This window comes from Hippichthys cyanospilos, chromosome 2, assembly GCF_059441005.1.
Source record: "Hippichthys cyanospilos isolate Australia breed blue-spotted pipefish chromosome 2, RoL_Hcya_1.0, whole genome shotgun sequence".
NCBI lineage: Eukaryota > Metazoa > Chordata > Actinopteri > Syngnathiformes > Syngnathidae > Hippichthys > Hippichthys cyanospilos.
Genome location: NC_142370.1, coordinates 12,832,868 through 12,857,483, shown reverse-complemented (window position 1 = coordinate 12,857,483; position 24,616 = coordinate 12,832,868). Strand labels below are relative to the sequence as shown.

At 42.3% G+C, this 24,616-nt stretch overlaps 1 protein-coding gene across 1 annotated transcript; it reads left to right on the top strand.

Annotated features, from left to right (window-relative positions):
* Window positions 1-3,581: 3,581 nt before the first annotated feature.
* Window positions 3,582-24,410, top strand: kcnd1 (potassium voltage-gated channel, Shal-related subfamily, member 1). Its single transcript, XM_088402461.1, has 9 exons — window positions 3,582-3,771; window positions 6,897-7,486; window positions 8,339-8,584; window positions 9,279-9,991; window positions 17,764-17,926; window positions 18,618-18,701; window positions 19,204-19,299; window positions 20,913-21,163; window positions 22,216-24,410. The coding sequence occupies exons 2-9, from the start codon at window positions 7,331-7,333 to the stop codon at window positions 22,421-22,423; spliced, it is 1,917 nt and encodes a 638-aa protein (XP_088258587.1). The 5' UTR covers window positions 3,582-3,771; window positions 6,897-7,330; the 3' UTR covers window positions 22,424-24,410.
* The last annotated feature ends 206 nt before the right edge of the window (window positions 24,411-24,616 follow it).

Below are 24,616 nucleotides of genomic sequence, written 5' to 3'. Positions count from 1 at the left end.
GAAGCGCTTGTGTGATCACATGACGGCGCCCACGATACTTTTCCTGTCGAGGAGGTTGTTCCCGCCTCTTGTGGAAGTAGACGCTCGCCGATTGGTGGTTCTTAAATAGAAACATGACTCTACTGGCTCTAATGGAACCGCTACACTAACAGCGGCGATGCTGCAGTTAAGTGAAGTGCTGTAATGCACTAATAGTACTGGACTGATGCAAGGGAACCACTACACGATCGTTGACTAAATCATGGTCATGTGAAATACCGTACGAACAAAACTGAGCTGATGTAGCAAGCATTGCACAAACAGTATTGGATTCTATGAAAGTTAACTACTAGACTGGGCCAGTGAACCACAATGCAAGCACTGCGGACCTGCTTCCAAAGTGAACCACCACACTATCTGTCACTCAGCTGCAGTCAAGTGAACCACTACTATCGAAAAACGAAACTACTACTCTAGCTGTAATGGCCTTCTTGAAAGTGAATCACTACCCTAGATGTGACTTGATGACATTCACACAAACTACTACTACATTGGCGGCGACTGTACCATAGTCAAATCCGCCGTCACTACAGTACTAACATCATGAAAATGAACCACTACGTTTGCAGTGACTCAAACGCTGTCAAGTGAACATCTGCTCTGGTAATGGCTCTGCTGCAGTCAAGTCAAACACTACACTAGAAAAACTGGATTGATGCAAGTGAACCACAACACTATCATTGACGCAACCACAGTCAAGTGAGTTACTAGAATAGCAGTACCGGGCTCCATGCAAGTGTGATACTACACTATCAGTGACCTGACCACAGTAACCTGAACCGCGACACTAGCAGTGATAGTACTGCAGCCCAGTCAACCACAATGCTAGCAGTACTGACCTGCTTCCAAGTCAACTGCCTCACGATCAGCGAGTCAAGTGTTGTCAAGTGAACCACTACTCTAGAAGATCTGAATTTATGCAAATGACCCACTACTTTAGCAGTTCTAGATTGAAAATTACCAAATTTAACCACTACACGATTTGTGACTCGGTGGCAGTCAAACAAACTACTTCACCAGCTCTGGCAGTACAGCAGTCATCTGAACCACTACACTAACAGTATTGACAGCATATCAGTAAACCTCAACAGTAACGGTGACTCAATGACAGTGAACTACTGCACCGATGGCAACTCTATTGCCTTCAAGCCAACCTCCAGACTAGCAAAACTAGCCTGATGCAACTGAACCACTCCGCCACATTTACGCTAGTGCAATCATTTGAACCGCGTCACTAGCATTACTGTACTGCATACTCGCTGACTACTCCGCTGTCAGTACTTGACTGCATACAGGTGACCGGGCAGACTCAGTTGCATACCAGTAAATTACTACACAAACAGTGATGTTACAACAGTTACAACAGCATAGTTGATATACCAATACAAATGAAACATAAGTTGTTTTGTACTTTTTAAATAAACAATGCATGGCTTTATTTGTTGTACATTTGGATTGAGAGTTCACTTTGGCTCTAGTATGCGTATAGAATGAAGCTTAGACTGTCTGAAAAATAAAGCCTGACAAGTGAGAAAAAGAACTACATTAGACTACACGATATAGCGTAATAATAATAATCGTAATAATAATAAAAATAACCTACTTGAATGATTTGAGCATTCACCAAGTACTTGTGGTTGACTTCCCCATGCGATTCTTCCTGGTGGTGCCGATGCATTATTTATGAGCCAAACTTGGACTTGGCTGGCGATCGATGCGACCTTCATGCAGTTCGCCCTCAGCTCGGTCATGACCAATCAGGACACATCCTCAATTACCGCTGCCCTAATTGACTTTTATTATTATTTCTCCTTATCTTATTGAGGTTCAAAAGAGAATCGACCAATCGCTCATCGTAGACCAAGAATTTTTAGAACGGCATAGCACAGATCATCGCGGGAAACGACCAGTGGTGGATCGTACCAAAGTACAAATACTTCATTATCGAAATGTTTGTTTTGTTTAGGGGTATTCTATACTTTACGTATGAGTGAGGTTTAGGGTTTGGCTGTCTTTAGTTAAAATGTCTTCATCATCATGGCAGGAGTGTTGGTCTTGTACTGCCTGCCGCTGTCTGTGCATCCTCCAAAGGGATGAAAACTCATAAAAGTTGCGACGTCTGCCTTAATGTAAACATGGCCTTTTATTATTTTTATTCTCGTATCATGTACTTTTTTCTCTGTTGCATTTATTAAGGTTGTTCTCCTCAGCGCAAACTGGCCTGCGTTATTGTATCCTAGCTTTTCTCAGGTTGTAGTTTTCCTATCTTTACCAAACTAGTTTCAATCAAGCAGCATGAGTGTATTTGCACCACTTTGAGTATTTACAAGTCAGTAAAAATGAATCTGTATTTGTCACTTTACAAATCAGTATGAGTCTTGCTGGAGTCTTGACAATTTAAAGTGAGCCAACACAAGTTAGAGTGAGTCTTGAAGAGAACAAAAGCTGTCTTATGTCGGTGCAAATCTGACTTTATAAGTCAGTATGAGTGAATTTGTGCTCTCTAGTGTCCGTTTCAGTTCATATAAGTGACTATGGGTCTTTCTGTTTAAGTTTTCAGAAGTCAATGTGACTACCGGATACTGTGAGTTAACAAGTCTGTTCCAGTCTACTGTACTATACAAATTGCCGTCAGTTGATATGACCCATCAGTCGATATGAGTCTATCAGTTAATTTGAGTCTATACAAGTGAATTTATTGCGAGTCTTTACAAGTCAGGGAATACCAGTGTGTATTGGTCAGTTTGAGTCAGTATGAAACTTTGTAAGTATCTTTTAGGCGTTAATAGTTAATATGAGTTCGTATGAGTCAATTTGAGTCTTGACAACGCAGTGTCAGTCTGAAGGAGTCACCGTTCAACTACACAAGTCAGTGAAACCATGTGGCCCCCCTGTCACACTGCCCCCTAGTGGACGCGATATAGTGCTGATGAGGTAACTTTCGTCCATGAAACTTTGATGATGCGAGCGCAACGTCGGCAAAACGACAGCTGACCAGCCCGCCCTGGCATTCATTATTAAGTACGTGTGTATGTTTGCTAGAAGGTTTAATTCTGTGTAGCTGTCTAACTATCACCGTATGCAAACCATTGCGTCATGAACACAACACCATGGCGATGACGGGGATAATAAAATAGAAAAGTAGATTACAACATTGCAGTTACAAGTGATTGTTAGAAAACCATAAATGTGCAAGTGCACACACATATATATATATATATATATATATATATATATATATATATATATATATATATATATATATATATATATATATATATATATATATTATAGTCCCATCCTTAATAAACACACACATATATTTATTTAACTATCTGTTTTTGTGTTTGAATTTTAGCATGAGTGTGCATGTGTGTTGAGGAAACGAGTAAGTGAGAAATGACAACAAATTGAAAGAGACTGAGAAAAACAGGAGGGTTGAGCAAGCCAATGTAGGAGGAGCCGCAACGTGTGTGTATGTGTGTGTGTGTTTGTGTGTGTGTGTGTGTGTGTGTGGTGTGGAAGAGAGAGAGGGAGAGGATGACAGCAGATGTGCTGGTTGCCGCCGTGGCAGAGCACGACAGCCCAAGAACCTAAAAGAAGACTCGTCCATCTTCATCTTGTCTTCCTTCGCCTTTACTTTTCTTCCGGAAACTTCTTTGTCTTCCTCATCCTCATTGTCATCCTCCTCCTCCTCCTTTTCCTGGCGGTAGGGCGTCAGAAGCAGCAGAGGTAAGTAGGATGTGATGTGCTCCACATTCACTGATGCCCAGAATAGAATGGGATAGAATAGAAAGTTGAGCAGAAGCTGCAGGACGATGATGAAGAACAACATTAGACAAGTAAAGTGACTAGAACAAAACACGTGCCTTTGTGTGACATAATCCATTTGTATAAATTAGTGATGAACTTTGGTGTACATACATTTTAGTTTGTTAGTTGCGGGCACCACGCATATATACACATATTTTATTCAAATGAATATTTCATGAACGCACGCACGCACACTTGCATCTGTAGTTTCCACTAAGCTGAAAATTACTTTTTTAAATCAGGAAAAGTTGATTGAGTCCTCGCAGTTAGGTCTCGAATCATGTCGAGTCAATACCTCTGAAGTGCTTCCTGTTTTATGACTCGTTTTTCTTCGTGCAATAAGAACACAGTTGACATCAATTTTCTCAATGCGAATCTATGCGAGTCAACAAAAAGGGTGTCTGCACAAGTCAATGTGAATTTGAAGATTTCGTTTCAGTCAGTGAATCTGCATCCATTAATCCGTTTGAGTACATTTGTGAGTTTGCATCTTGAACTCGTCAAGATGTGCGTCATTACAAGGCGGCTTCAGTCTGTGTGAGACAGTGTACAGTACGAGTCAGTAATTTTAAGTCCATGCGAGTCATTGTGAGTCTTTGCGAATCAGAGCGTCGATGTAATTCAGCCAGTCTATAAAAGTACACGCACACAGAATTGCACAACAAAAGTTCATAATAGTCCATTTGGTTGTTTTGCTGGGTGTGTAGTTGGCCTTAGCCTATGAGAGTAGAGACATCTTTAGGAATCAGTATGAGGCTATAGGAGTCAGTGTGAGTCTTTAACAGTCTATTTTAATGAGTCAATGTGGGCTTTTAAGAATATTTAAGAATATTTCTTAGAGTCGTCAATAGACATGTTGATGACAAGCAAGTGAGTCCGTGAGTATATATTCAGCAGGTGAGAGTCTATTTGAGTCGGAATCTTTATCAGTCAGTATAGCTCTATGCTTGTTAGTGAGCACAGGGGTGAGCTTTGTAGTTAGCGTGAATCTATGCAAGCCAGTATGAACCTGTAAAAGCCAATTTTTTGTCACGAGAAGCTTTAAGAGTCTCTTTCAGTCTATACTACTCAGTGTCAGACGACAGATCAGAGCCTTGAGTTAGCCTGACTTAATATAAGATATTTTGAGTCGTGATGTTATCACAATTTGGTTGAGTCTATACAAGTCAATATGAGTCTGATAAGTCGGTCTGATGAGTTAGTGTAACAAACACTAAGGGGCATTAAGGGTTGATTTCTTCTGTTTGTCTTATGTGAGGCTGTAAGAGTCAATGTGAATCTGAGCCAGCAAGTGTGAGTCTATACGAGTCAATGTGGGCCTTCAGCGAATATATCCCTGGGAGTCAGTGAGTATAAGTCAGTCTTTTTGAGTGAATTTTATTCTTTACACGTCATTTCAAAATGTAAACATGTTTGTCTTTTACCTGGTTTATTCTACATGCCTCTGTCTTATATATGCTTCTGTCTACATCACTGGTGCCAAGCCCTGGTCCTCCAAGGCCACAATCCTGCATGTTTTAGCATTTTCCTTCCTCCTTCACATCTGATTCAAATGATCTGAATCATTATCAGGGTCCTGTGGAACTTTTGATGAACTGATCATTTGAGTCAAGTATGTTGGAGGTGGGAACAATCTAACTTAAGCACTGTAGTGGTTCTTGAGGACTTTTACATACCTCAGTCTACTAAATGGCTTCTGTCTAAATTCTTCAGTTAACAAGCTTCTGTTTTATACCATATGCTTATGTCATCATGCATCTGTAAATTGCTTGTGTCTTTATAGTCCTGTGTAGATGTTTTAGTTTCAGTTCAGGCTTCTGCCTTAAGTCTTCTACAGTACATACTGTAACCCAAGTTCCATTTTTTATATACTTTGTCTACATTTCAATTTCGTATGTGATAGTCTTCGCGCTTCTGTATACAGTAAGCATTTGTGGCGTGCATGATTATCAACATGCTTCTGCCGCCTACATGCCTCTGATTACATGTTTCAGTCTTTGAGCTTATGACTCCATGCTCCACTCTTGAACATGTTTCTGTTATATGGATGCTCATGTCTTCATGCTCCCATGAACTGTACTTGTTTATGTGATGTACACATTTCTGTCTACATGTTTCAGTCTTCTATCATTTTCAATCTTTTACATGTTTGTAGCTTCACGCTTAGTCTTCAACATGCTTCCGTCCGTATTTCCGTGATTCGGATTCCGTGTTGTACATACTTCTGTCTCCATGATAGTCTTTTCATTTTCATTTTCGACATGTTTCTGACTTCATGGGCAAGCCTTCAGTCCATGTTTCAGTCTTCGACATGCTTTTGTCTTCATACTTTGTCTACGTTTCAGTTTTTCATATTCTTCACTCTACACGGTTCAAGCTTCTATATGCTTCTTTCTTCTTCTTGTATGTTCTTTGTCTTTATTTTTCACTCTTCCCCATGCTTCAGTCCTCTTTATGCCTCATTCTTTTACCATACATCCTTCTGATTATAGGCTTCAGTGTACTTCACATTTCAGCCTTATATGTGCTTTTTTTTGCAGCTTTTAGTTTTTCACATCCTTCTATCCTCTGCATGTTTCACTCTACAATGATAGCTTCAGTCTTTTACATGTTTCTGACAACAGGGCTTCAGTCTTTTCATGCACTGCGCTGTGTGCATGTTTCTGTCTTCTACATACCTCCATCTACGTGCTATAGTCCATATACTTCACTCTTCTACATACCTCTGACTTCATGCTTCCGTTTTTGTGGTACTGTTGAGCCCAGGTTAGAGTTTCAAGTCTCTCCCCTCCACATACACACAGAGCACAAGTCAAAAGTGTGTTCATGAATTATGAATCAAACTTTCAGCCTGACTGGACTCTTCTGACTAGCTGCTCTCACGTGTGCACACACACTCACACACACACACACCTACACACACAGAGCCGGTAATCAGATTACTGTAGTTTTTTTGAGAGCGGTCGTCCTGAGGGCTCCATCCTTTTCTTCCATGTCTCTGCTCCTTCTCACTTTGTCCCTATTTTTTCCCCTTCATCTGACAGAACAACCAAACATGGACGCAGAGCCGTTGCTGCTCAGCCAATGAGAGCAGCAAGCGGCAACAGGAAGTTAGGACAAGCGAGGAAGAGGGCGGTGGCGGCGTGGAGCTGCAGATGAAGCTGAGAAACACTTAAGAGGAGGAGAAGATTGTGTTGAGCTTGCAACTTCACCAGCATCATCACAATTTAATAAGACTGCGGTGTGCCAACACACACGCACGCACACGCACATTCACTTGGTTCTGAAAAGCAACAAAGTTGATGTTCTTCATCCGAGTGTCATCTACACTTCCTGGAATTTTTTTAATGACGTGACGCCAAGCATTGATTGGTCCCCCTCCCCCTTATCAACATGTCAAGCCGCCGCCTCACCCGGAAGTCAGGGCAGGGTCAGTGACATACCCCCTACACCCAAGTCCAAGTGGGTTTGATGCAAGATGGCGGCCGGCGTGGCAACATGGCTGCCGTTCGCGCGGGCGGCAGCCGTGGGCTGGCTGCCGCTGGCCAAGAAGACAATGCCCAAACCACCTGTAGACAACTCATCCAGATCAGACGAAATCCTCTACGTCAACGTCAGTGGAGTCCGCTTTCAGGTAGGGAGTTTCAAAAACGGTCCTAACCTTGAAACTAACTCTATCCAGAACCCTCACCTTTAAATCTGAAACCTACCTCCTACTCCCAAGTCTAATCCTTCCCTATGCAATCCTAAATAGAACCTGTTTCCTTTTTAAATAGTGATTGTTAGACAAAAATAGTTTATTGGAAAAAAAAAACAGTAATTCCCATTTAACAAAAATTTGAATTTGATTAGTTGATTTTGAACACAACCACATCCCAATGATAACCATGAGCACAGTATGCAATCACGTCAGTTTTGTCTTTCTTAATTTTTACTTCCACTCTCCAAAAGATTATATGAAAACTTGGTTTGTACAGTTTACACGGGAGTAAAAAAAAAAAAAAAATCCACTCTCAATGGTCTCTTGCAGCTTTAGACAGAGGGCAGCCATTTGCATTGCCACTAATCAATCAGTTTATCTATCTATCTATGGACAAACGCACACTTTCTATCTATCTATCTATCTATCTATCTATCTATCTATCTATCTATCTATCTATCTATCTATCTATCTATCTATCTATCTATCTATCTATCTATCTATCTATCTATCTATCTATCTAGCTAGCTAGCTAGCTAGCTTGCTAGCTAGCTAGCTAGCTATCTATCTAGCTATCTAGCTATCTATCTATCAACCTACCTACCTACATACCTGTCTGTCTACCTACCTACATACCTGTCTGTCTGTCTGTCTGTCTGTCTGTCTGTCTGTCTGTCTGTCTGTCTGTCTGCCTAACCCACCTACCTAGCTAGCCAGCTCAAACTCTACTAACCCAAACCACACCCTCACCTCTCCTGAGTTGAATCTATGTGCTTGTCTGTTTAGACATGGAAGAATACACTGGACCGCTATCCCGACACACTGCTAGGCTCCTCGGAAAAAGAGTTCTTCTACAACGACGATACTCAGGAGTACTTCTTCGACAGGGACCCCGAAATGTTTCGCCATATCCTCAATTTCTACCGCACCGGGAAACTGCACTACCCACGACACGAGTGCATCCAGGCATTCGACGAGGAGTTGGCCTTCTATGGCATTGTGCCCGAAATCATTGGCGATTGCTGCATGGAGGTACCAGCTCCCCTTCCCTGTCAAAACCCCAAATTTCTTCTTGTAACTTAAAAGTCTGAGAGGCTTGCCACCACTTGATGACATCTTGCTGCTAAGGAACCTTTGAAATTAGGAGCTCAATTTGGACAATAAAGTATTATGGTGCCAAGAAACAATGTAAAAAGAAGCTTCATTCAGACAATCTTAACAATTTACAATCATCCTGTTAGCGTATTTCTTTTTTCTCTTACACAAAAGTGGTGTTTTATCCATCTTGTTGGTTCGTGAGGCCAAGGAACAATATTGACATTGATTTTAGAGCTAAATGTAGACAAATGTCGTGCTTTGACGCTTCCCAGTGCCATAGAACTATGTTGAAGTAAATTGAGAAGCTTCATTTAGACCACAGTTATATACGTAAGGGTATCCTGCATGATTTAGATGTTTCCCTCCTCCAAAACATTTGCTTCAAATGATCAGCTCTTCAGCACTCTCTACAAAAGCTTGATAATGTTGCTAATCATCTGAATCAGGGATGTTGGCGGAAGAAACATTTGAAGCATGCAGGATTCGGCTCTCAAGGACCAATGGGTTTGACATTTGTGATTCAGATCATCACTCTTTAATACGTAATGCCCACACCCGAGCAAAGATGCCGGTTGTTGGTGACCAGAAGAGTACATATTTCTTATGTATATATATATTTGGTCCTCAGGAATATCGAGACCGTAAAAAGGAGAACCAGGAGCGTCTGGCAGAGGACACGGAGGCCAATGAGGCGATGGACGCACCCCTGCCCCCACACAGCACCCCCAGGGAGCGCTTGTGGCGAGCCTTTGAGAACCCGCACACGTCCACCATGGCGCTGGTCTTCTACTACGTGACGGGCTTCTTCATCGCCGTGTCGGTCATCGCCAATGTGGTGGAGACCGTCCCCTGCCGCCCCCCAAAGGGGAGCGTCAAAGACCTCCCGTGCGGCGAAAAGTACCAGCTGGCCTTCTTCTGCATGGACACGGCGTGCGTGCTCATCTTTACCTTTGAGTACCTGATGCGTCTGTTCGCCGCGCCCAGTCGCTGCAAGTTCATGCGCTCGGTTATGTCGGTCATCGACGTGGTGGCTATCATGCCCTACTACATTGGCCTGGTCATGCCCGAGAACGAGGACGTGAGCGGCGCCTTTGTCACGCTGAGGGTCTTCCGCGTCTTCCGGATCTTCAAGTTCTCGCGTCACTCGCAGGGTTTGAGGATTCTGGGCTACACTCTCAAGAGCTGCGCCTCGGAGCTGGGCTTCCTGCTCTTCTCGCTCACCATGGCCATCATCATCTTCGCCACCGTCATGTTCTATGCCGAGAAGGGGACCAAGGGCTCCACCTTCACCTCCATTCCGGCATCCTTCTGGTACACCATCGTCACCATGACGACACTGGGGTAAGTCGCCCCCCCCCCCTCCAACCACCTTCGCTTGTGTGTCGCCATAGCGACCACACACACGTTTGCCTCGTGTTTATGTGTCCTGCTGAGTGCGCCTCCCACGCCGCGCTGCTCGAGCGTGGCGACCAATCCTCATTCTTCCGCAGCCCACACGTACACGGCACGCGTGTGTAACAATGGTCGTGGTGTCTTAATCAATGTGTTTTATCACGGATGGACAAAAGTACACTTTCACACTTAATAGCAGTAGTTGTGAGTCACAGCAAGGAGTCATGAGCTGTAGTGAGTCACAGTATGTTGTCCCTTGTTGTAGCATGTTGGAACATGTTGTTTCTTGTCATAAGTCACAGTGTGTTTGATTGCTCTTAGATACATATAATCATCAAGATTCACAGTGCTTAGTCCTTCCCATCTTCTCGTGGTTGTGCTTAAATTTAGACAAAGTAGTCATTTTCATTCAACGTGTGTTATTTTGTGCCTACTAACAATGAGGAAGAGAGTTTTGGAGTTCTGTTTTGACACAAGTAGTGCTTTGTTGCATTCTTATGGTAACTGTGTGCCAAGGCACTAAATTGATTTGAGCATTTAAGCTAAAGTCCTGCTTTTAATTTATCATGTGCCATTTCGTTGCTGGGCAACTATGATGAAGTAAGGTGAGAAGCTTCATTTTACACAAAAGTTCTGCTTCGTTCCCCTCTTGCTGCCAAGGACCTATGTTGAAGTGAGTTAAGGATTTTTATTGCGTGGCATCTCAGTGCCAAGGAACTACGCTGAAGTGGGTTGTAATATTTAATTTAGATAAAAGGACTGTAGTGCTTTGCTGCCACCCTGTGCTGTGCACCTTTCAACCTGAGATTTGTAGCTTAAATCTAGACAATTTGTCTCATCTTGTGTCATTTCAGTGGAGCTTCATTTTAGACAAAAACAATGCTTTGTTGGCTTTTCTTTGCTGAGCTACGCTGAAGTGAGTTAGTGACTATTTTGACAAAAGCTATACTTATCCATCATCTTACGCATCACTGCCAGAAATGTTGGAGTTGAGGAATTTCAGAAAAAAAGTAGTGGTTTTCCATCATCTTGCGGCACCTCGGTAAACAGGTCTGCGTTTTATGCAGCGAGTCAAATCATTTTGTACTGCATTGAGGTGGGTCAAAGCCAAGAGAGTAATTGCATGTCCCTTGTTTTGTATTGATTTTCAGTTTATATCAGATGCGGGGATGGGAAATCCAGGTCCGGAAAGTAAAAACCCTGCCACAGTTTGGCTTTAGCCACAGGTGCTTCTAATTGGCTCGAGCTCGTTACCTGTTAAGTGAACGCACATGTGGTTTAAGCCGAACTGTGGGAGGATTTTTTTTTACTTTCTGGACCTGAATTTTTTTAGTTTTCACTTGAACTAAACTGGACATAACTGACACATCTGTTTGTTTCACGTTTATCAATGTAATTAGGCTGTTAAGAAATCTGCTCTATCTGTTTAAGGTAATTGTGTGTTGAAGTAGTCATAACACCATGTGTGTATGTCAAAGTGAAACATAACATGTTCGTCGGGTGTCTCATGATGGAAACGGTTTCGAATGCTGGATTCTTAAGAGGAACTGAATTTCAGAGACAGAATGAGTTTTCCTGTCTTGCTTTTTTTTTTCTTTTCACTGCTGCTCTTTATTTACTGACTTTGTTGTCACAAGAGCTCGGCATCAGCTCACCTCTTTCTTCTCATCAACTCGTCTTTTTATTGCTCTGCTCCGCTGGCCGCCACCACGATGATGACAACCACGACAAAAAAGTTACAGTTTGCAGCTTCAGCATCAATAAGAAAACTTTATCAAACATCTAGGTCTATCTATCTGTCTATCTGTCTGTCTGTCTGTCTGTCTGCAGTATCCACCTGTCTTTCCGTCCATCCATCCATTCAACCATCCAGACAGACAGACAGGCGTAACATTATATTTGGTGTGCACTAAAAATAACCAGAGGAGCTGAATTTAGATACAGACTCATCATATCCACATTCACTTCGTATTCAGCTTTTTTTTGTAACTCATACTGGTGTGTTTTGTACCAAGTGTGCACCTGTGTGCATTGTAGTACAGTATGTGTTATTGTGCACATATGTATTTAATTGTGTTTGTTAGTGAGTATGTGTAATCGCTGTAGTTGAGATCATGTACTGTACTTTTATGCACTGCTGAATGCAAGTAAGTCTTACTGTATACGCATATAGTAATAACCCAGTGGTGGGTCATCAGAGCCAGCAAGGCCGTCTCTGCTGGCCTAACATAACCTCATCATTATCATAATTATAATAAAAGTCCATTTACTTTTAATTTTATATATATATATATATATATATATATATATATATATATATATATATATATATATAGCGGGCGTGTATTGGACTTGTTTACATTGAATTGGTGGGTGATTGTGGCGCGCATTGAGTTATGAAGCAGTCACCGTGACAAACAGAGGACATTGATAAAGAAAAAATTCAGTTGAGTGCCCTGGAGTTGCCACGGTCGGCAGTGGACTTTATAAGAGGAATAAAAGTGACATTGTTGAATCATATGTGTCTGACCGCTCATTGGTCTGAGCTGCTATGTGGAAGAAGTGCTCCAGCGCAGCCTCCTAGGCTACAATATAGTTCTCACTCTCCGCAACATATGAAATTCATGGTAAATAAATCAAATGATGTTCTTGTATGAAACTGCGATTTGTAATTTAGGTACATTCTTGTTAAAGCTTGCCTCCTCTTGGTGGACTTCATAAAACTTTGTGGATAAATAATTTCAAATTCACTTTTATTTTTATGTTTTGACAGTACCACGTGTAGTGACAAGTTTTAATTGGTGATGCGGGTTTATTGATGTTTAAATGCTCCGCAAAATAGCCTGTGTTGTACACGATTAAGGTGATGCAACGGCCAGTAAGGCGTGCGCCATTTTGAAACGCGTGGACCGCCACTGCAATAATCATTACTGTAACTGATGCTATTATATAAGTGTATGTGTAGCAGTGAGTCCTAAAGTGTACTTGTAGGTATTGCTGTATACGAATGCATGTGTTACGCTGCTGAAGTGTAGCAGTTCGTGTTACTATGCACTAATGTGTTACCGTGTACTTGTGAGCAACAGTAACCTAAAGCCATCCATTGTGTAGTACTGTAAAAAGTAAACGCGCGTAATAGTTGACCAATATAGTGAAAGTGAAGCACACTTGTGTATTTCTATTATACAGACGTTGCAGTAATATAGTTTTATATATTGTTGTACGTCAGGCTGTAAGGAATATTAATCAAAAGATGTCAACAAAGACGGCGTTGTACCATAAAATACTGCCAAGATAAAGTACATTCAAATGCTAAAGGTTAGGAAGAGAGTCACATCTTAAGCAGACGGGGAGAAAACACGGAACCAGCATCCTTCCTCTTGCAACTTTCATCATTACATTATCAATTAAACATGGCTGCCAAAGAAGAGGGGGGAGATCTCTCGGAGGACGAAAGATGAGGAGGACGAGGAAGACGAGGAAGACGAGGAAGACGAGGAAGACGAGGACTCCGGCGGCCTTGATGCTGCACTGGAAATGATCGACGTCCAACTCAACCACTACTGGAACTTTAACTGAATTGCGAAACAGAAATGTACAACAACTCGTTTACGGCCTTGTGACACGAGCGGCAAGAGAGCCAACTGTGACAAGAACGTCAACTCCGACATGAGTCTGCTATGACGTGAGAGCCATGACAGTCGGCTACAGTGTGACTAGAGAGGAAACTAAAGGCCTTTTCATGCTGTACTTAGCAGCCCACAGCACGTTATCGACGAATCCATTTGTTGTGTATGTGCTGAGGGGGCGGGACCGCGGCTGCAGTGAGGTTTGGGCCAACTCTGCAGGAGGCTTTCAAAATGCTCCTTGCTCAGCCTGAAATATACCACGAAGCAGCCTTGAACCGTAACTCACGAATGAGATTGTTGTCTCCAAATTCCTGTCAATCCGTTACAATGGGATGCAACCATAACCTATTTTTCTGCTGCTTGACTCATCCTCCTCCTCTTTAAAATGAGCAAAGCCAGGACTTCCTTTTGTAACGCTGACAGATACATCTTGCAGAGGTGCGGTCTATTTCTTGTCTAATCGGGTGGGAGAAGCCTCTTTGTTTACGTCCTGATCGGCTGCTACGTCAGCGCTTCCAAATAAGGGTGAGGTTCCACTGTTGTGCGTGTGCGCTGTCCCACGCATCTGTGACACCGGGCAAATGCTGCGTGAAAAGGCCTTGCGGCACGAGACGCGAGACAGTCAACTATAACACGAGGGCTGAGAGTCGACCGCAGCGTAATAACCAAGGGAGTGAACAGACGAGGGACAGAAGTCCATTATGGCGGCGGTTCGTGGCCTGGGCCCTTGGTATCAGGCTATACGGCATACATTGGAGCATACCTTATGTCTGATACTAATATTCATTTCATGTTTTTTGAGCAAAGAATGTCCATTCACGCTACCGTGTACTCAATATCGGTCTTGTGCTCAAAACCTGTCTTGGGACCGCTTTATATGGGTCCCGGTCTCGTCTAGGAGTCAAATGCGTTTTTACTTGGTCTTGCCTCAGTCTCCGACATGGTGGAGTTTTTGATCGGGATCCATCGGAGTTTGACACTTGTGACCTTGAGTCAACTAAGACCCAGAGAGTCAATCACCGCGAGGGTTGAGAGTAAAATGCAATGCGAGACCCACGAGATCCAAAAGAGTGAACTCGGACATGAGAGTCTAGCGAGTCAACTACGAATTGGTATGGGCCAATAGGAGGGGACCACTTAGCGGAAAGGCAAATTTTACAGGATAGTAAGTCACAGTCATGGGGACCCAACAACTAGCGAAGTCAAAGACAGTGAAGCGGTGTCACTCCATTTTTTATGCCATTAAATATGGAATGTACTGACACTTTGTGTTGATTCTTTTTCTGGGGATAAATAATTATTAATAATTATATATTCATTCATTATATATTTTCGTGAGGAGATCTCTACTGTTATCCCAAAACAGGAAGCCTTTATGTTTGATATTTTTCTGTTGAAAATATTTGTTTATAATTCTTTCTTTTTGAGAACAGGTCTGACACTTTATGTTAATTATTTTTCGTGGAAGAATATTTATGATAATTAAATTATTGCTTTTTGATAACGGATTTCTTCTATGGTCCAAAAGAGGACGTTTTAGGTTGATTATTTTTTTGTGGAGGCACACAAATGAAGTTTGAAAGGGTCTAAAGTTTAATAAATCAGACACTGATGGCATGTTTTACGTTTTTTTTTTTTTTTTTAAACCCCAAAATGCTTTGCACTCGTTCAGGGGTACATGGCTGAAAACATATTTCACTGGAAAAAGGTTGAGAACCACTGAACTAGGAAAGGATGGACAAGAGTCAATTACCAAGCCATATACTCACTAGTTACGACAGATAGTTACTAAAACGAGATACTGGGGAGTCAACGATAACATTTACGGCCTAGGGTCAGATAGGGATCGAGAGCCTAAAGTCAAAGTCCCAAGTAGTGCATGAAATGAAAGCGAGGTAAGAGAACCCAACATGAAAAAAAGCTTGAAAGTCACCGAGTGTTTGTTCAGTTCAGTGTGCAGCTAACAGGAGGACTTTTTGTCTCCTCTGAGCGGTGAAGCGGAACCATAAATCAATTAGCATTGGCTGTCTGGGCTGAATCACGATTGGCTGATAAGCATCAGGCAGAGAGCCTGATTGGTCAGCTCACCACTAATGCACTTTTTATTTCTTTCTTTCTTTTTATCAGGCCTGTTCTGGAATCAGTATGTTTACTTTCAGGCCCATTAAAAACTTTGCATTATTTCTTTCCTTTTTCCGCATGGCCTCACTTCCTTCTCTTTTTGTCTCCTCGTCTCTCGATTTCCTTATTTTCTTGTCTCCTATTCCGTCCTTACGGTAATCCTTACCTACTAGAAGGTTGTCCGTCGGGTTCATGTGTCGGTTTGTCTGGCGGTTGTCATGGTGACCATTCATCCCTCCCGCATCTTTTTTTTAGTGTTGTTGTCGCTCTTCTGGAACATTCCCTCCTCAGAGTTTCCCTCCGTGTTGAGTGCAGGATGACATAATACCATCATGAAATATTTAAACAGTAGAACCGGGATGACCCAGCCCTTTTGGGACCTCCCACTCTTGTAAAACCTTTATTTGTCCTGACGTCCGACCAACCGGCATCCTCTCCTCTCCTTTGTGTATGTATGTGTGCCTTCCACGTGACAATGTCATGTGACATGATTTTGACATGGGGATGATATGAGGCACCAGATAGCATGGAGATGACACATAGCATGGCAATGATCTTACGTGACATGCGGAGGACATCATGTGACATGAGGATAAAGTATTCTGAGTATGACATCAGCTGACATGACTTGAGTTGACCTGAAGATGATGAGGATGATGGGACATAAGACACCAGATGGCATGACAAGTGACTGGAGGATGTCAGGTGACATGAGGTAGACGTGACATGATGAGGATTGCATCAGGTGAGAGAGGGATGACATCATGTGACGTGACTACGATATCAGGTGACATGAGGATTGCATATGACCTGAAGGGAACATCAGTTAGCATGAAGATGACGTGGTATGATGAGGATTTCATGTAACATGACGATATGACATGAGATGATGTCGACATCAGATGACTAGAAGATTACATTTGATGACATGGGATGAGATCAGTGAACATGAGAATAACATCCGAACTGAACATGACATCAGAAGACATGCACTAGAGGATAACATTATGTGATTTAAAAAGACACCAGATTACATGAAGATGACGTGATTAGATGATGACATCATGTGATAGGAGGATGACGTAACATGATCACATGTTACGTTGTGATATAACATGAGGAAAACATTTGACATGAAAATGAGATCAGATGACATGCGCGTGAGGATGATGACATGATGTAACATAAGACACAGGATGGCTTGAAGATGACATTTGATGACATGGTGGCATCATTTGACATGAAAAAAACAGATATGTGACATGAGAATTATGTGACATTATGAATACATGGGAAGACTTCAGGTGACATCAGAGAGAGATGACATCATGTGTATGACAATGATGTGATGTGACTATGGCATCAGGTGAGATACACATGAGCATGATACATTATGTGGCATAAGACACCAGATAACGTAAAGATGACATGTGGCATGATGATGATTTCCTCTTACATGAGGATGAAGTGACATGATAATGATATAAGGTTGGCATCAGGTGACATGAGGATGGTGTGATATGAACATGATATCAGAAGACATGATGACATTGGTTGGACCGGAGGATGAAATCGGGTAACGTTGAGATGAGGATGACATGAGGTCAAATGACAGGAGGATGTTGTGCCATCAGGTGATATCATACGACATGGACATGACTCTAGGTGACATGAGGATAACCATGTAACGATAGAACAATGTGATATGAGAATGGCATCAGATTGTAGGAGCATTATATTATGTGACATGATGGTGACATGCTAATGACATCATGTGACACGAGGTGGCATGCAGACATTAGACGACAACATGTGGCAAGATACAGGGGTGACATGATATTGACGTCATGTGACGCGAGGTGAGATGCAGATTTCATTGGAGGACATCATGCGGCAAGACGACGACATCACGTGACATGCCATTGCAATGGTTGAATCCACAGTTCCTCATGTTAACGTTGCTGTCTGCAGGTACGGCGACATGGTTCCCAACACTATTGCCGGAAAGATTTTCGGTTCCATCTGCTCACTGAGCGGCGTGCTGGTCATCGCCCTCCCCGTGCCCGTCATCGTGTCCAACTTCAGTCGGATCTACCACCAGAACCAGCGCGCAGACAAGATGCGAGCGCAGCAGGTCAGGGAACCGGAGAACCGCAACACCATCAACGGCAACGTCAACTCAGTCACTGACTCATGACTACAATAGACACTCAAACTACAGTACTCTAACTGTCCTCACTGCCTTAATTATAATAGGCAAACAAGAAGAAAACAGTTTACGAAGTGACAAAAAAAAATTCCAAAGTTAAAAGACTAAACTCACGGTGGCTAGGGCAGAGGGACAGCGACAGGGAGGAGGTAAGATGTCTGGACAGTGGACATAGACAAAGACAATAACCCTAAACTAATAACCCGAACTAAATACACTCAACACTAACAAAGTAACACACAACAGCTTCACAGGAACAATAGGCAAGAGAAGCTGATTGGTTGACACAGCGGGCGGGTAAACACAGACAGACAGGTGGACCCAATAACACTAAGGACAGACAAGAGAGGAACAAAACAAGAACTTGACACACAACCCCAAAACCCACAACTAGAAAACACCAACCCCCCCGAAACAAAAAAAAAACCTCCAACAACAACCCACAACAAAACATGACAGCTCTAACTGCACTAGTTTAATTAAACTGATTTAACTAACTGCACTATGCCAATACAACTGACTATCTTAATCTTACAACTACACAGATTTGACTTTACCTCCTGGGTGTTTCCAAAAGAACAATAAAGGCACAATGTTCATAACAAATCTGTTACAGAAAGTGCGGTTGGCCCGAATCCGGATGGCAAAGAAAGGAACAACTAACGCCTTCCTGCAGTACAAAGAGGACCGAGCCCTTGGGGTGAGACACACATACACACAACATAAAGACGCAACACAAATAATTTGTCTCTGTACAGTAGTTTTTTAATTTTGTAAGTAGGTTGTTGTGTGGGAAAAAAAGTGATCTCCTACTCATAGTATGGAGGTTGAACGGAGAGCGTCGGCCACTAACTAAGCTCTCGCCGCGGAGTGGAGCGCTGCCGCTACCCCCCGCCCATTCCCACATTGCATTTCAACTGCTCTTAAAGGGCCAGTCTAAGCCTGCGTTGTCACTCTGTTCTATCTCTCCACACCCCACCCCCTCCCCCACATGTAAACGTGTAAATGCTCAAGCATACAGAGGCTGATCCTGAAGTTGCCAAGTTCATTTTTTTAAGGCTGATGACATAAGAATGTTGAGCGAACCAAGAACAAGTGATTAAAAAACACTTCCAGTAGAAATATGTAGAGTACATTTACAGCACCACAATGCAGCATGTTTGTGTGTGTGCATGTGTGTGTGTGTGTGTGTGTGTGTACAGGACCGGGACAGTGACAGCAGCGCTCTGTGCGTAAGGAACAAATCAGCATTTGAACATCAACATCATCACCTTCTTCACTGTTTAGAGAAGACTACGGTCAGTAAAATATGCTCATACATATATGTTATTATCATGATCACATTTCTTGTAATAATTATAATAATAATAAGTGTACAGTATTTTGAAGCCCCCTCTGAAATTCCTTAAGATGCCACAATTAGCCTCTAAAGACCTGATTAAAAGACACGTCGTATGTGGAACCTTGGTTTTGGAGTTTAATTTGTTTGAAAATGTCTAGTATAAAAAAAAAATATTTTGAAAATGGACGTAATAATTCTGGTAACAAAATGTAAACCCACCATACTTGTTTTTCTTTTTGAATTCCATTGTGTTTCTTCCCTTATCTCATTCACTAGCATTGATTGCTATAAATGTCAAAGATCTATTGTTTATAGAGGTTAGCAGTGAATGACTTTCTAAGGAGTGGCACTCTCTAAACTTTTTTTGGGCCAATGGTGGGTCATTTGGCAGCCACGCTCAATAAACCAGCACAAAAAATTGATTATTAAGAAATGTTTTGGCTCAATGCACAGGGTGATGCTCATTCAACAAGAAAGAAGACAGAGTGAGTCACGAGGACATACTGTAGGGATGGATGCCTTCTGTTAGATGCTCCGGACAAAATGTTGATGGAAAAAGGGGTAGAAATCCAAATCATACAACAACTTGGGCATGGAAAGCTATGTTCCACTCTAATATTTGTTTGAAGTATGTTGATATTTTGGTGTACGAAAGGGTCTAAGTTTAGACCGGATTGTTAGTGGAAGTTCCACAGAGCAGATGTTCTAAAACCTTTTGGGGTCAGGGACCCCTTTTGGAAAGCAAATTTTGCAAGGACCCCCACTGCAAATGTTTGCAGAAACAAAACAAACAAACAAAATCATTTAAGCCAAACATAAGTGCCCTTTTTATTCAGCACCATATTCAACTTGACAAGTTACTATGATTATATTATACTATTTCTATATTTGTTACTATTCAGCTGTACTGAGTTTTGGAAAATCACAATTGCAAATTCTACAACTCCGTAGGACAAAAGGTTTGCAGCCAATTATTCAGTAATACAAAATAAAATGCGTCTTTAACTTTGCTGGCTTCATCGCCTTTTTAGCATGCATTGTTTTTTGTTTTTTTTTAATAAACCAATGTTCTGTCTTGTCGTTACGGTGGTTTCTATCTCGGTAGACAGACAGCGCACTATCAACAGCGGCCAGAGGAGGCGCTAAACAACAAAGACTCAGCTGAACAAAGCACAAATATGTAACTGTTAAAAGATCAACTAAATCAGTTTCAAAACACCCAAATTATTTCACAGACCCGCTGCAGTCAGGCCGCGGACCCCCGGGCGTCCGCGGACCACATTATGAAAACCACTGCCAAAGCGTCTTCACCACATTTGTTTTTGTTCAGCTAAGTGGCCTATAAAAAGCTCAAGCTAACAAGCGACGTGGGCGTAGTTAATTGCTATTTTTATGGGTTGCGGAGGCAACATCCACACGCACTCCCTGTGTGTCTGTGTCGGTTTTGTTTCATGTTTTTCTTGTCCCTCGTGTGAGTGTCTTGTTAGTTTTATTGTGTACCTGTCCTCGTCCACCTGTTCCTTCGCGTTAGGCAATCTGCTTAAAGGAGCTGGCTATTTCCCCCCACAGAACCACGAATTCACAGATGAGCTTAACTACAGCGAGCTATGCATCACCGAGTCGGTGGGCTTCCGGACCAGCCGCAGCACCTCCATGTCCAGCCAGCAGGGGGCGCCAAACCACTCAACCGGCTGCTGCCCCCGCCGCGTCCGAAGACGAGCGGCCATGCGGCTGGCCAACTCCACGGTGTCCGTGAGCCGCGGCAGCGTGCAAGAGCTGGACACGCTGCACGGGAAGGGCACGCCTGGTCCACCGCAGACGTAAACAATGCACCCCATAAAACGTCAACAATTAACTTTGCTGTTGTTGTGGGAATATTGAAGTGAATTCACACGTTACTCTTGACTGATCCAAACTATCTCACTTTGAAAGTGTTCAGCAGCAAATAAAAAAAAAAAAGGATGAACGCAAGTGAAGAAGAAAATATGGGGCAGGATTCTCAATTTTCTCTCATTTATTTTTGACGTGAAAGTGAGAATTCTCACTTAAACATGATAATTCTCCGACTTTAGAGTGAAAATTCTCTCTTCAAAGGTATATTTTATTTAAGTATACCTTATTCTCAGAATTCAAAAGGCAATTAAAATTCCCACAGTTTTTATTTTCATTCTGACTTTAAAGTTGAATTTCCCACTTAAATAATCTGAATTCTGATGGAAAATTAAACAATCTATTAATTTTTCTCTATAATGCGGATGACTTAATTTTTAATTTACACTTCTTTAACTTTTTACAACACCGAACTAGAGAGTGATTCCAAACTTTCAGTTTGGACTAGTTAGACTAGTATTGTACAGTTTACACCATGTGTTTAATTCTTATTTGCACATTTTCACAATAGAATATCCAAATTATAAGACAGTTTACACATCTACCTTCCTTAATTCTTGACCCAAACAAACCATTTCACTTTCAATCGTACAGGACATATGAGCAATGATTACACTTACAAAATTTGCGTATCTTCATAATAAAATCCCCAAATTTAGAGATGTTTCATACAGTTACTTCCTCTTTCCAAATTTCTTCACCGAGTCAAACCATTGCAGCTTGGAATCCTTAATTTCATTCAGGACATGCACAGAGCAAATACCGATACAATGTTCCCAGAATTCCCACATTTTCACAGTAAAATACACAAATCAAAAAAGTATTTTGCATAGTTATTTACCTCACCCTCCCACACTTTGTTTCCATTCCACATTTCAACAATTCGGCGATCTCTACGTCAGTTCAGTGTCAGCACTTGAGCATTATCACTCAATTCTGATGCAAACGGCCTCCTCGAGTCATTGCTGTGTCTGTTTTTCAGTCGCTCCAGCCTGAACGCTCAGATCAACCTTAAGCTGAACTGTGGCGAGCAAGACTTTAGCGCCGCCATCATTAGCATCCCCACGCCGCCCGCCAACACGCCCGACGAGAGCCTGCCGTCCTCACCCGCCGGCATCCCGGGGGGGATCCTGCGCAACACGCGCGCCACCGCCTACACCCCCGACGCCGTCAAGATCTCCTCCTTGTAACCTCTGCCGGGGCCTGACCCGTGCGCCCCGCACCCTCCCTCCCGCCTGCCTGCCTGCCTGATGCCCGTCGCTGCTGACAGTCTGCAGCCGGCTGAGGATTGCGGGTAGACGACATGAAAACGAGCGCTCTGTTCTTCCCGGCTTCGTCCTCAGCTGATGATGAAAGCGGACATCCAAATATGCAAAGCGGGAAGTCATCGCAAAGTTGGAAGTAATCGACAATAATCAACAAAAGGATGACATGTTCGTGTGTCGCGTGTTTGAAATAAACGAAATTAGTTGACGAATGAAGCAAATATTCCGAGGTCAGCTTTCTTCCATCGTACGACACTGAGCATCTCATTATGCTAATTTACTGTCACAAAAGAAAACGGGCAACACGTCGCGCAAAGTTTATTTGTTAGCAGCGCTGTTTCTGCCTCACAATTTTTGGGTTTGTATTTTGGCCATCGCCCTCAGGTGTCATTTTCTTGCTATTGCTGTGCTTGCATTCATTTTTTCCCTACATTTGGAAAACGCTTTGAAGATGAAGTGATTGTCTATTGGTGTGGATGTGAAGGGGAATGCATGTTTGTCAGTGACATAGGCTAGTTTGGCTATAAAGTATGTGCCCTGAAATTGGCTAATCGTTTGTCCGAATATACCCCGACATTTACTGGCAGTCAGGAAGCATACTAAAAAACAATGGACGGACTTTAATGGTTGCTATTATTTTGTATTGACACTTTACACAAATTTAATTCATGATCATGACATGTTAAATCACATTTGTAGTGACGATGGAAGAAAACTGAAGTTAATCTTGACCGCCCGCTAGCTTAAACATTAGTGCTGCTTTTGCACGTGGCCACTTTGATATTCCTCGGTTTCCTCCTCTGCCACTTGAAAGTGAGCTTGTGTGAGCGTGTGACCAAGCACAAATTGTAATATATTTTGTATTATAAACATTTACCTGCACCCGTCAAACAACCCCGCCCACACCACCCAAAAATGAAGAAAAGAAAAAAAAAAAGTCTGGACATCGTCATCTTGTCCGTGCATGAGCTTCAGAAGACTTCAAATTTAGCCGGCATATTCCAAAAAATGAAAAATACATTGAGGGGGGGAAACGTCCTTTCTTATTTGCATGACGACTTTCTAATGATTTTTGTTTTCATCAACCACTGAGACGTGGCATCATTCAGGAATGCTCCTGGGGTGGAATGCTGAGAGACGTCACTACTATGCATGGATACCGTTGTAGGTATTTGGTCTCAACACATTCTTTGTTCACTGGACTTCTTCTGACTGACAGGCATACCAATAAAAAGTGAACCATGCCGATGTTAGCAATTTGACATCAACATGAAGACACAACTTGACTGTCATCCCTCTACTTCCTGTGTGATTACTCACAATGGTAACAGTCGAAGACAGCTACCCCAACAATGTTTGCAGAGACTGATGTCTTTTGCACATCACACTCGAATGGTGGACTTGCTGCAAATTCCCATCACGCTTCTTTGCACCGCACGAAGGAAATCCGCCGGTGTGTTCAAGATTGTCATGATGACAATGTCCACAGTTATACTTTTCTACAAATTTGCTTCAGTCTTCACTAATGCAAAGTTGTGCAAAAATTGCACCTCACAAAGAAAATCACGTTATCCAACACGGACGGCCATGCCAACAATTGCTTGCATACATCATGACAGAACAGATGCTAATCTATGCTAACATTTGTGCCTCACACAGGAAGTAGTTGGAGCATCCAAGGTCACTGGGTGTCACAGCAACAAATGTTATTTTGCGCCCAACAAACGAAGAACAGCATCAACAATGGCTAACATGAGCAATGAATAATAATGCACATTTGAGCGAACATTAGCATGATCTTTGGACAAAATGGGCGAGGGGGTTCAGTGAACAAATTAACAATAATGAATAAATGATAAAACATGATTAAAGCACAGACATGTATATTCATGACACCAATAAATGACATGACAAAAAATGATGTGCTTCTTTTTTAACATGTATCCAGTCACCTAGATTCATTTGCCTGCAGATAGAATGACTGGTGGGTTGCATCTCTCTTGAAATTGAATTTACGTAGGCAATTATGGAGGGGGGGACAAAATAAAAACTAAGTCGCTAAAACTCCACTTTGGTAATTTTTATCCCGCCAAACAAGCATCCTATGATTAAACTGTA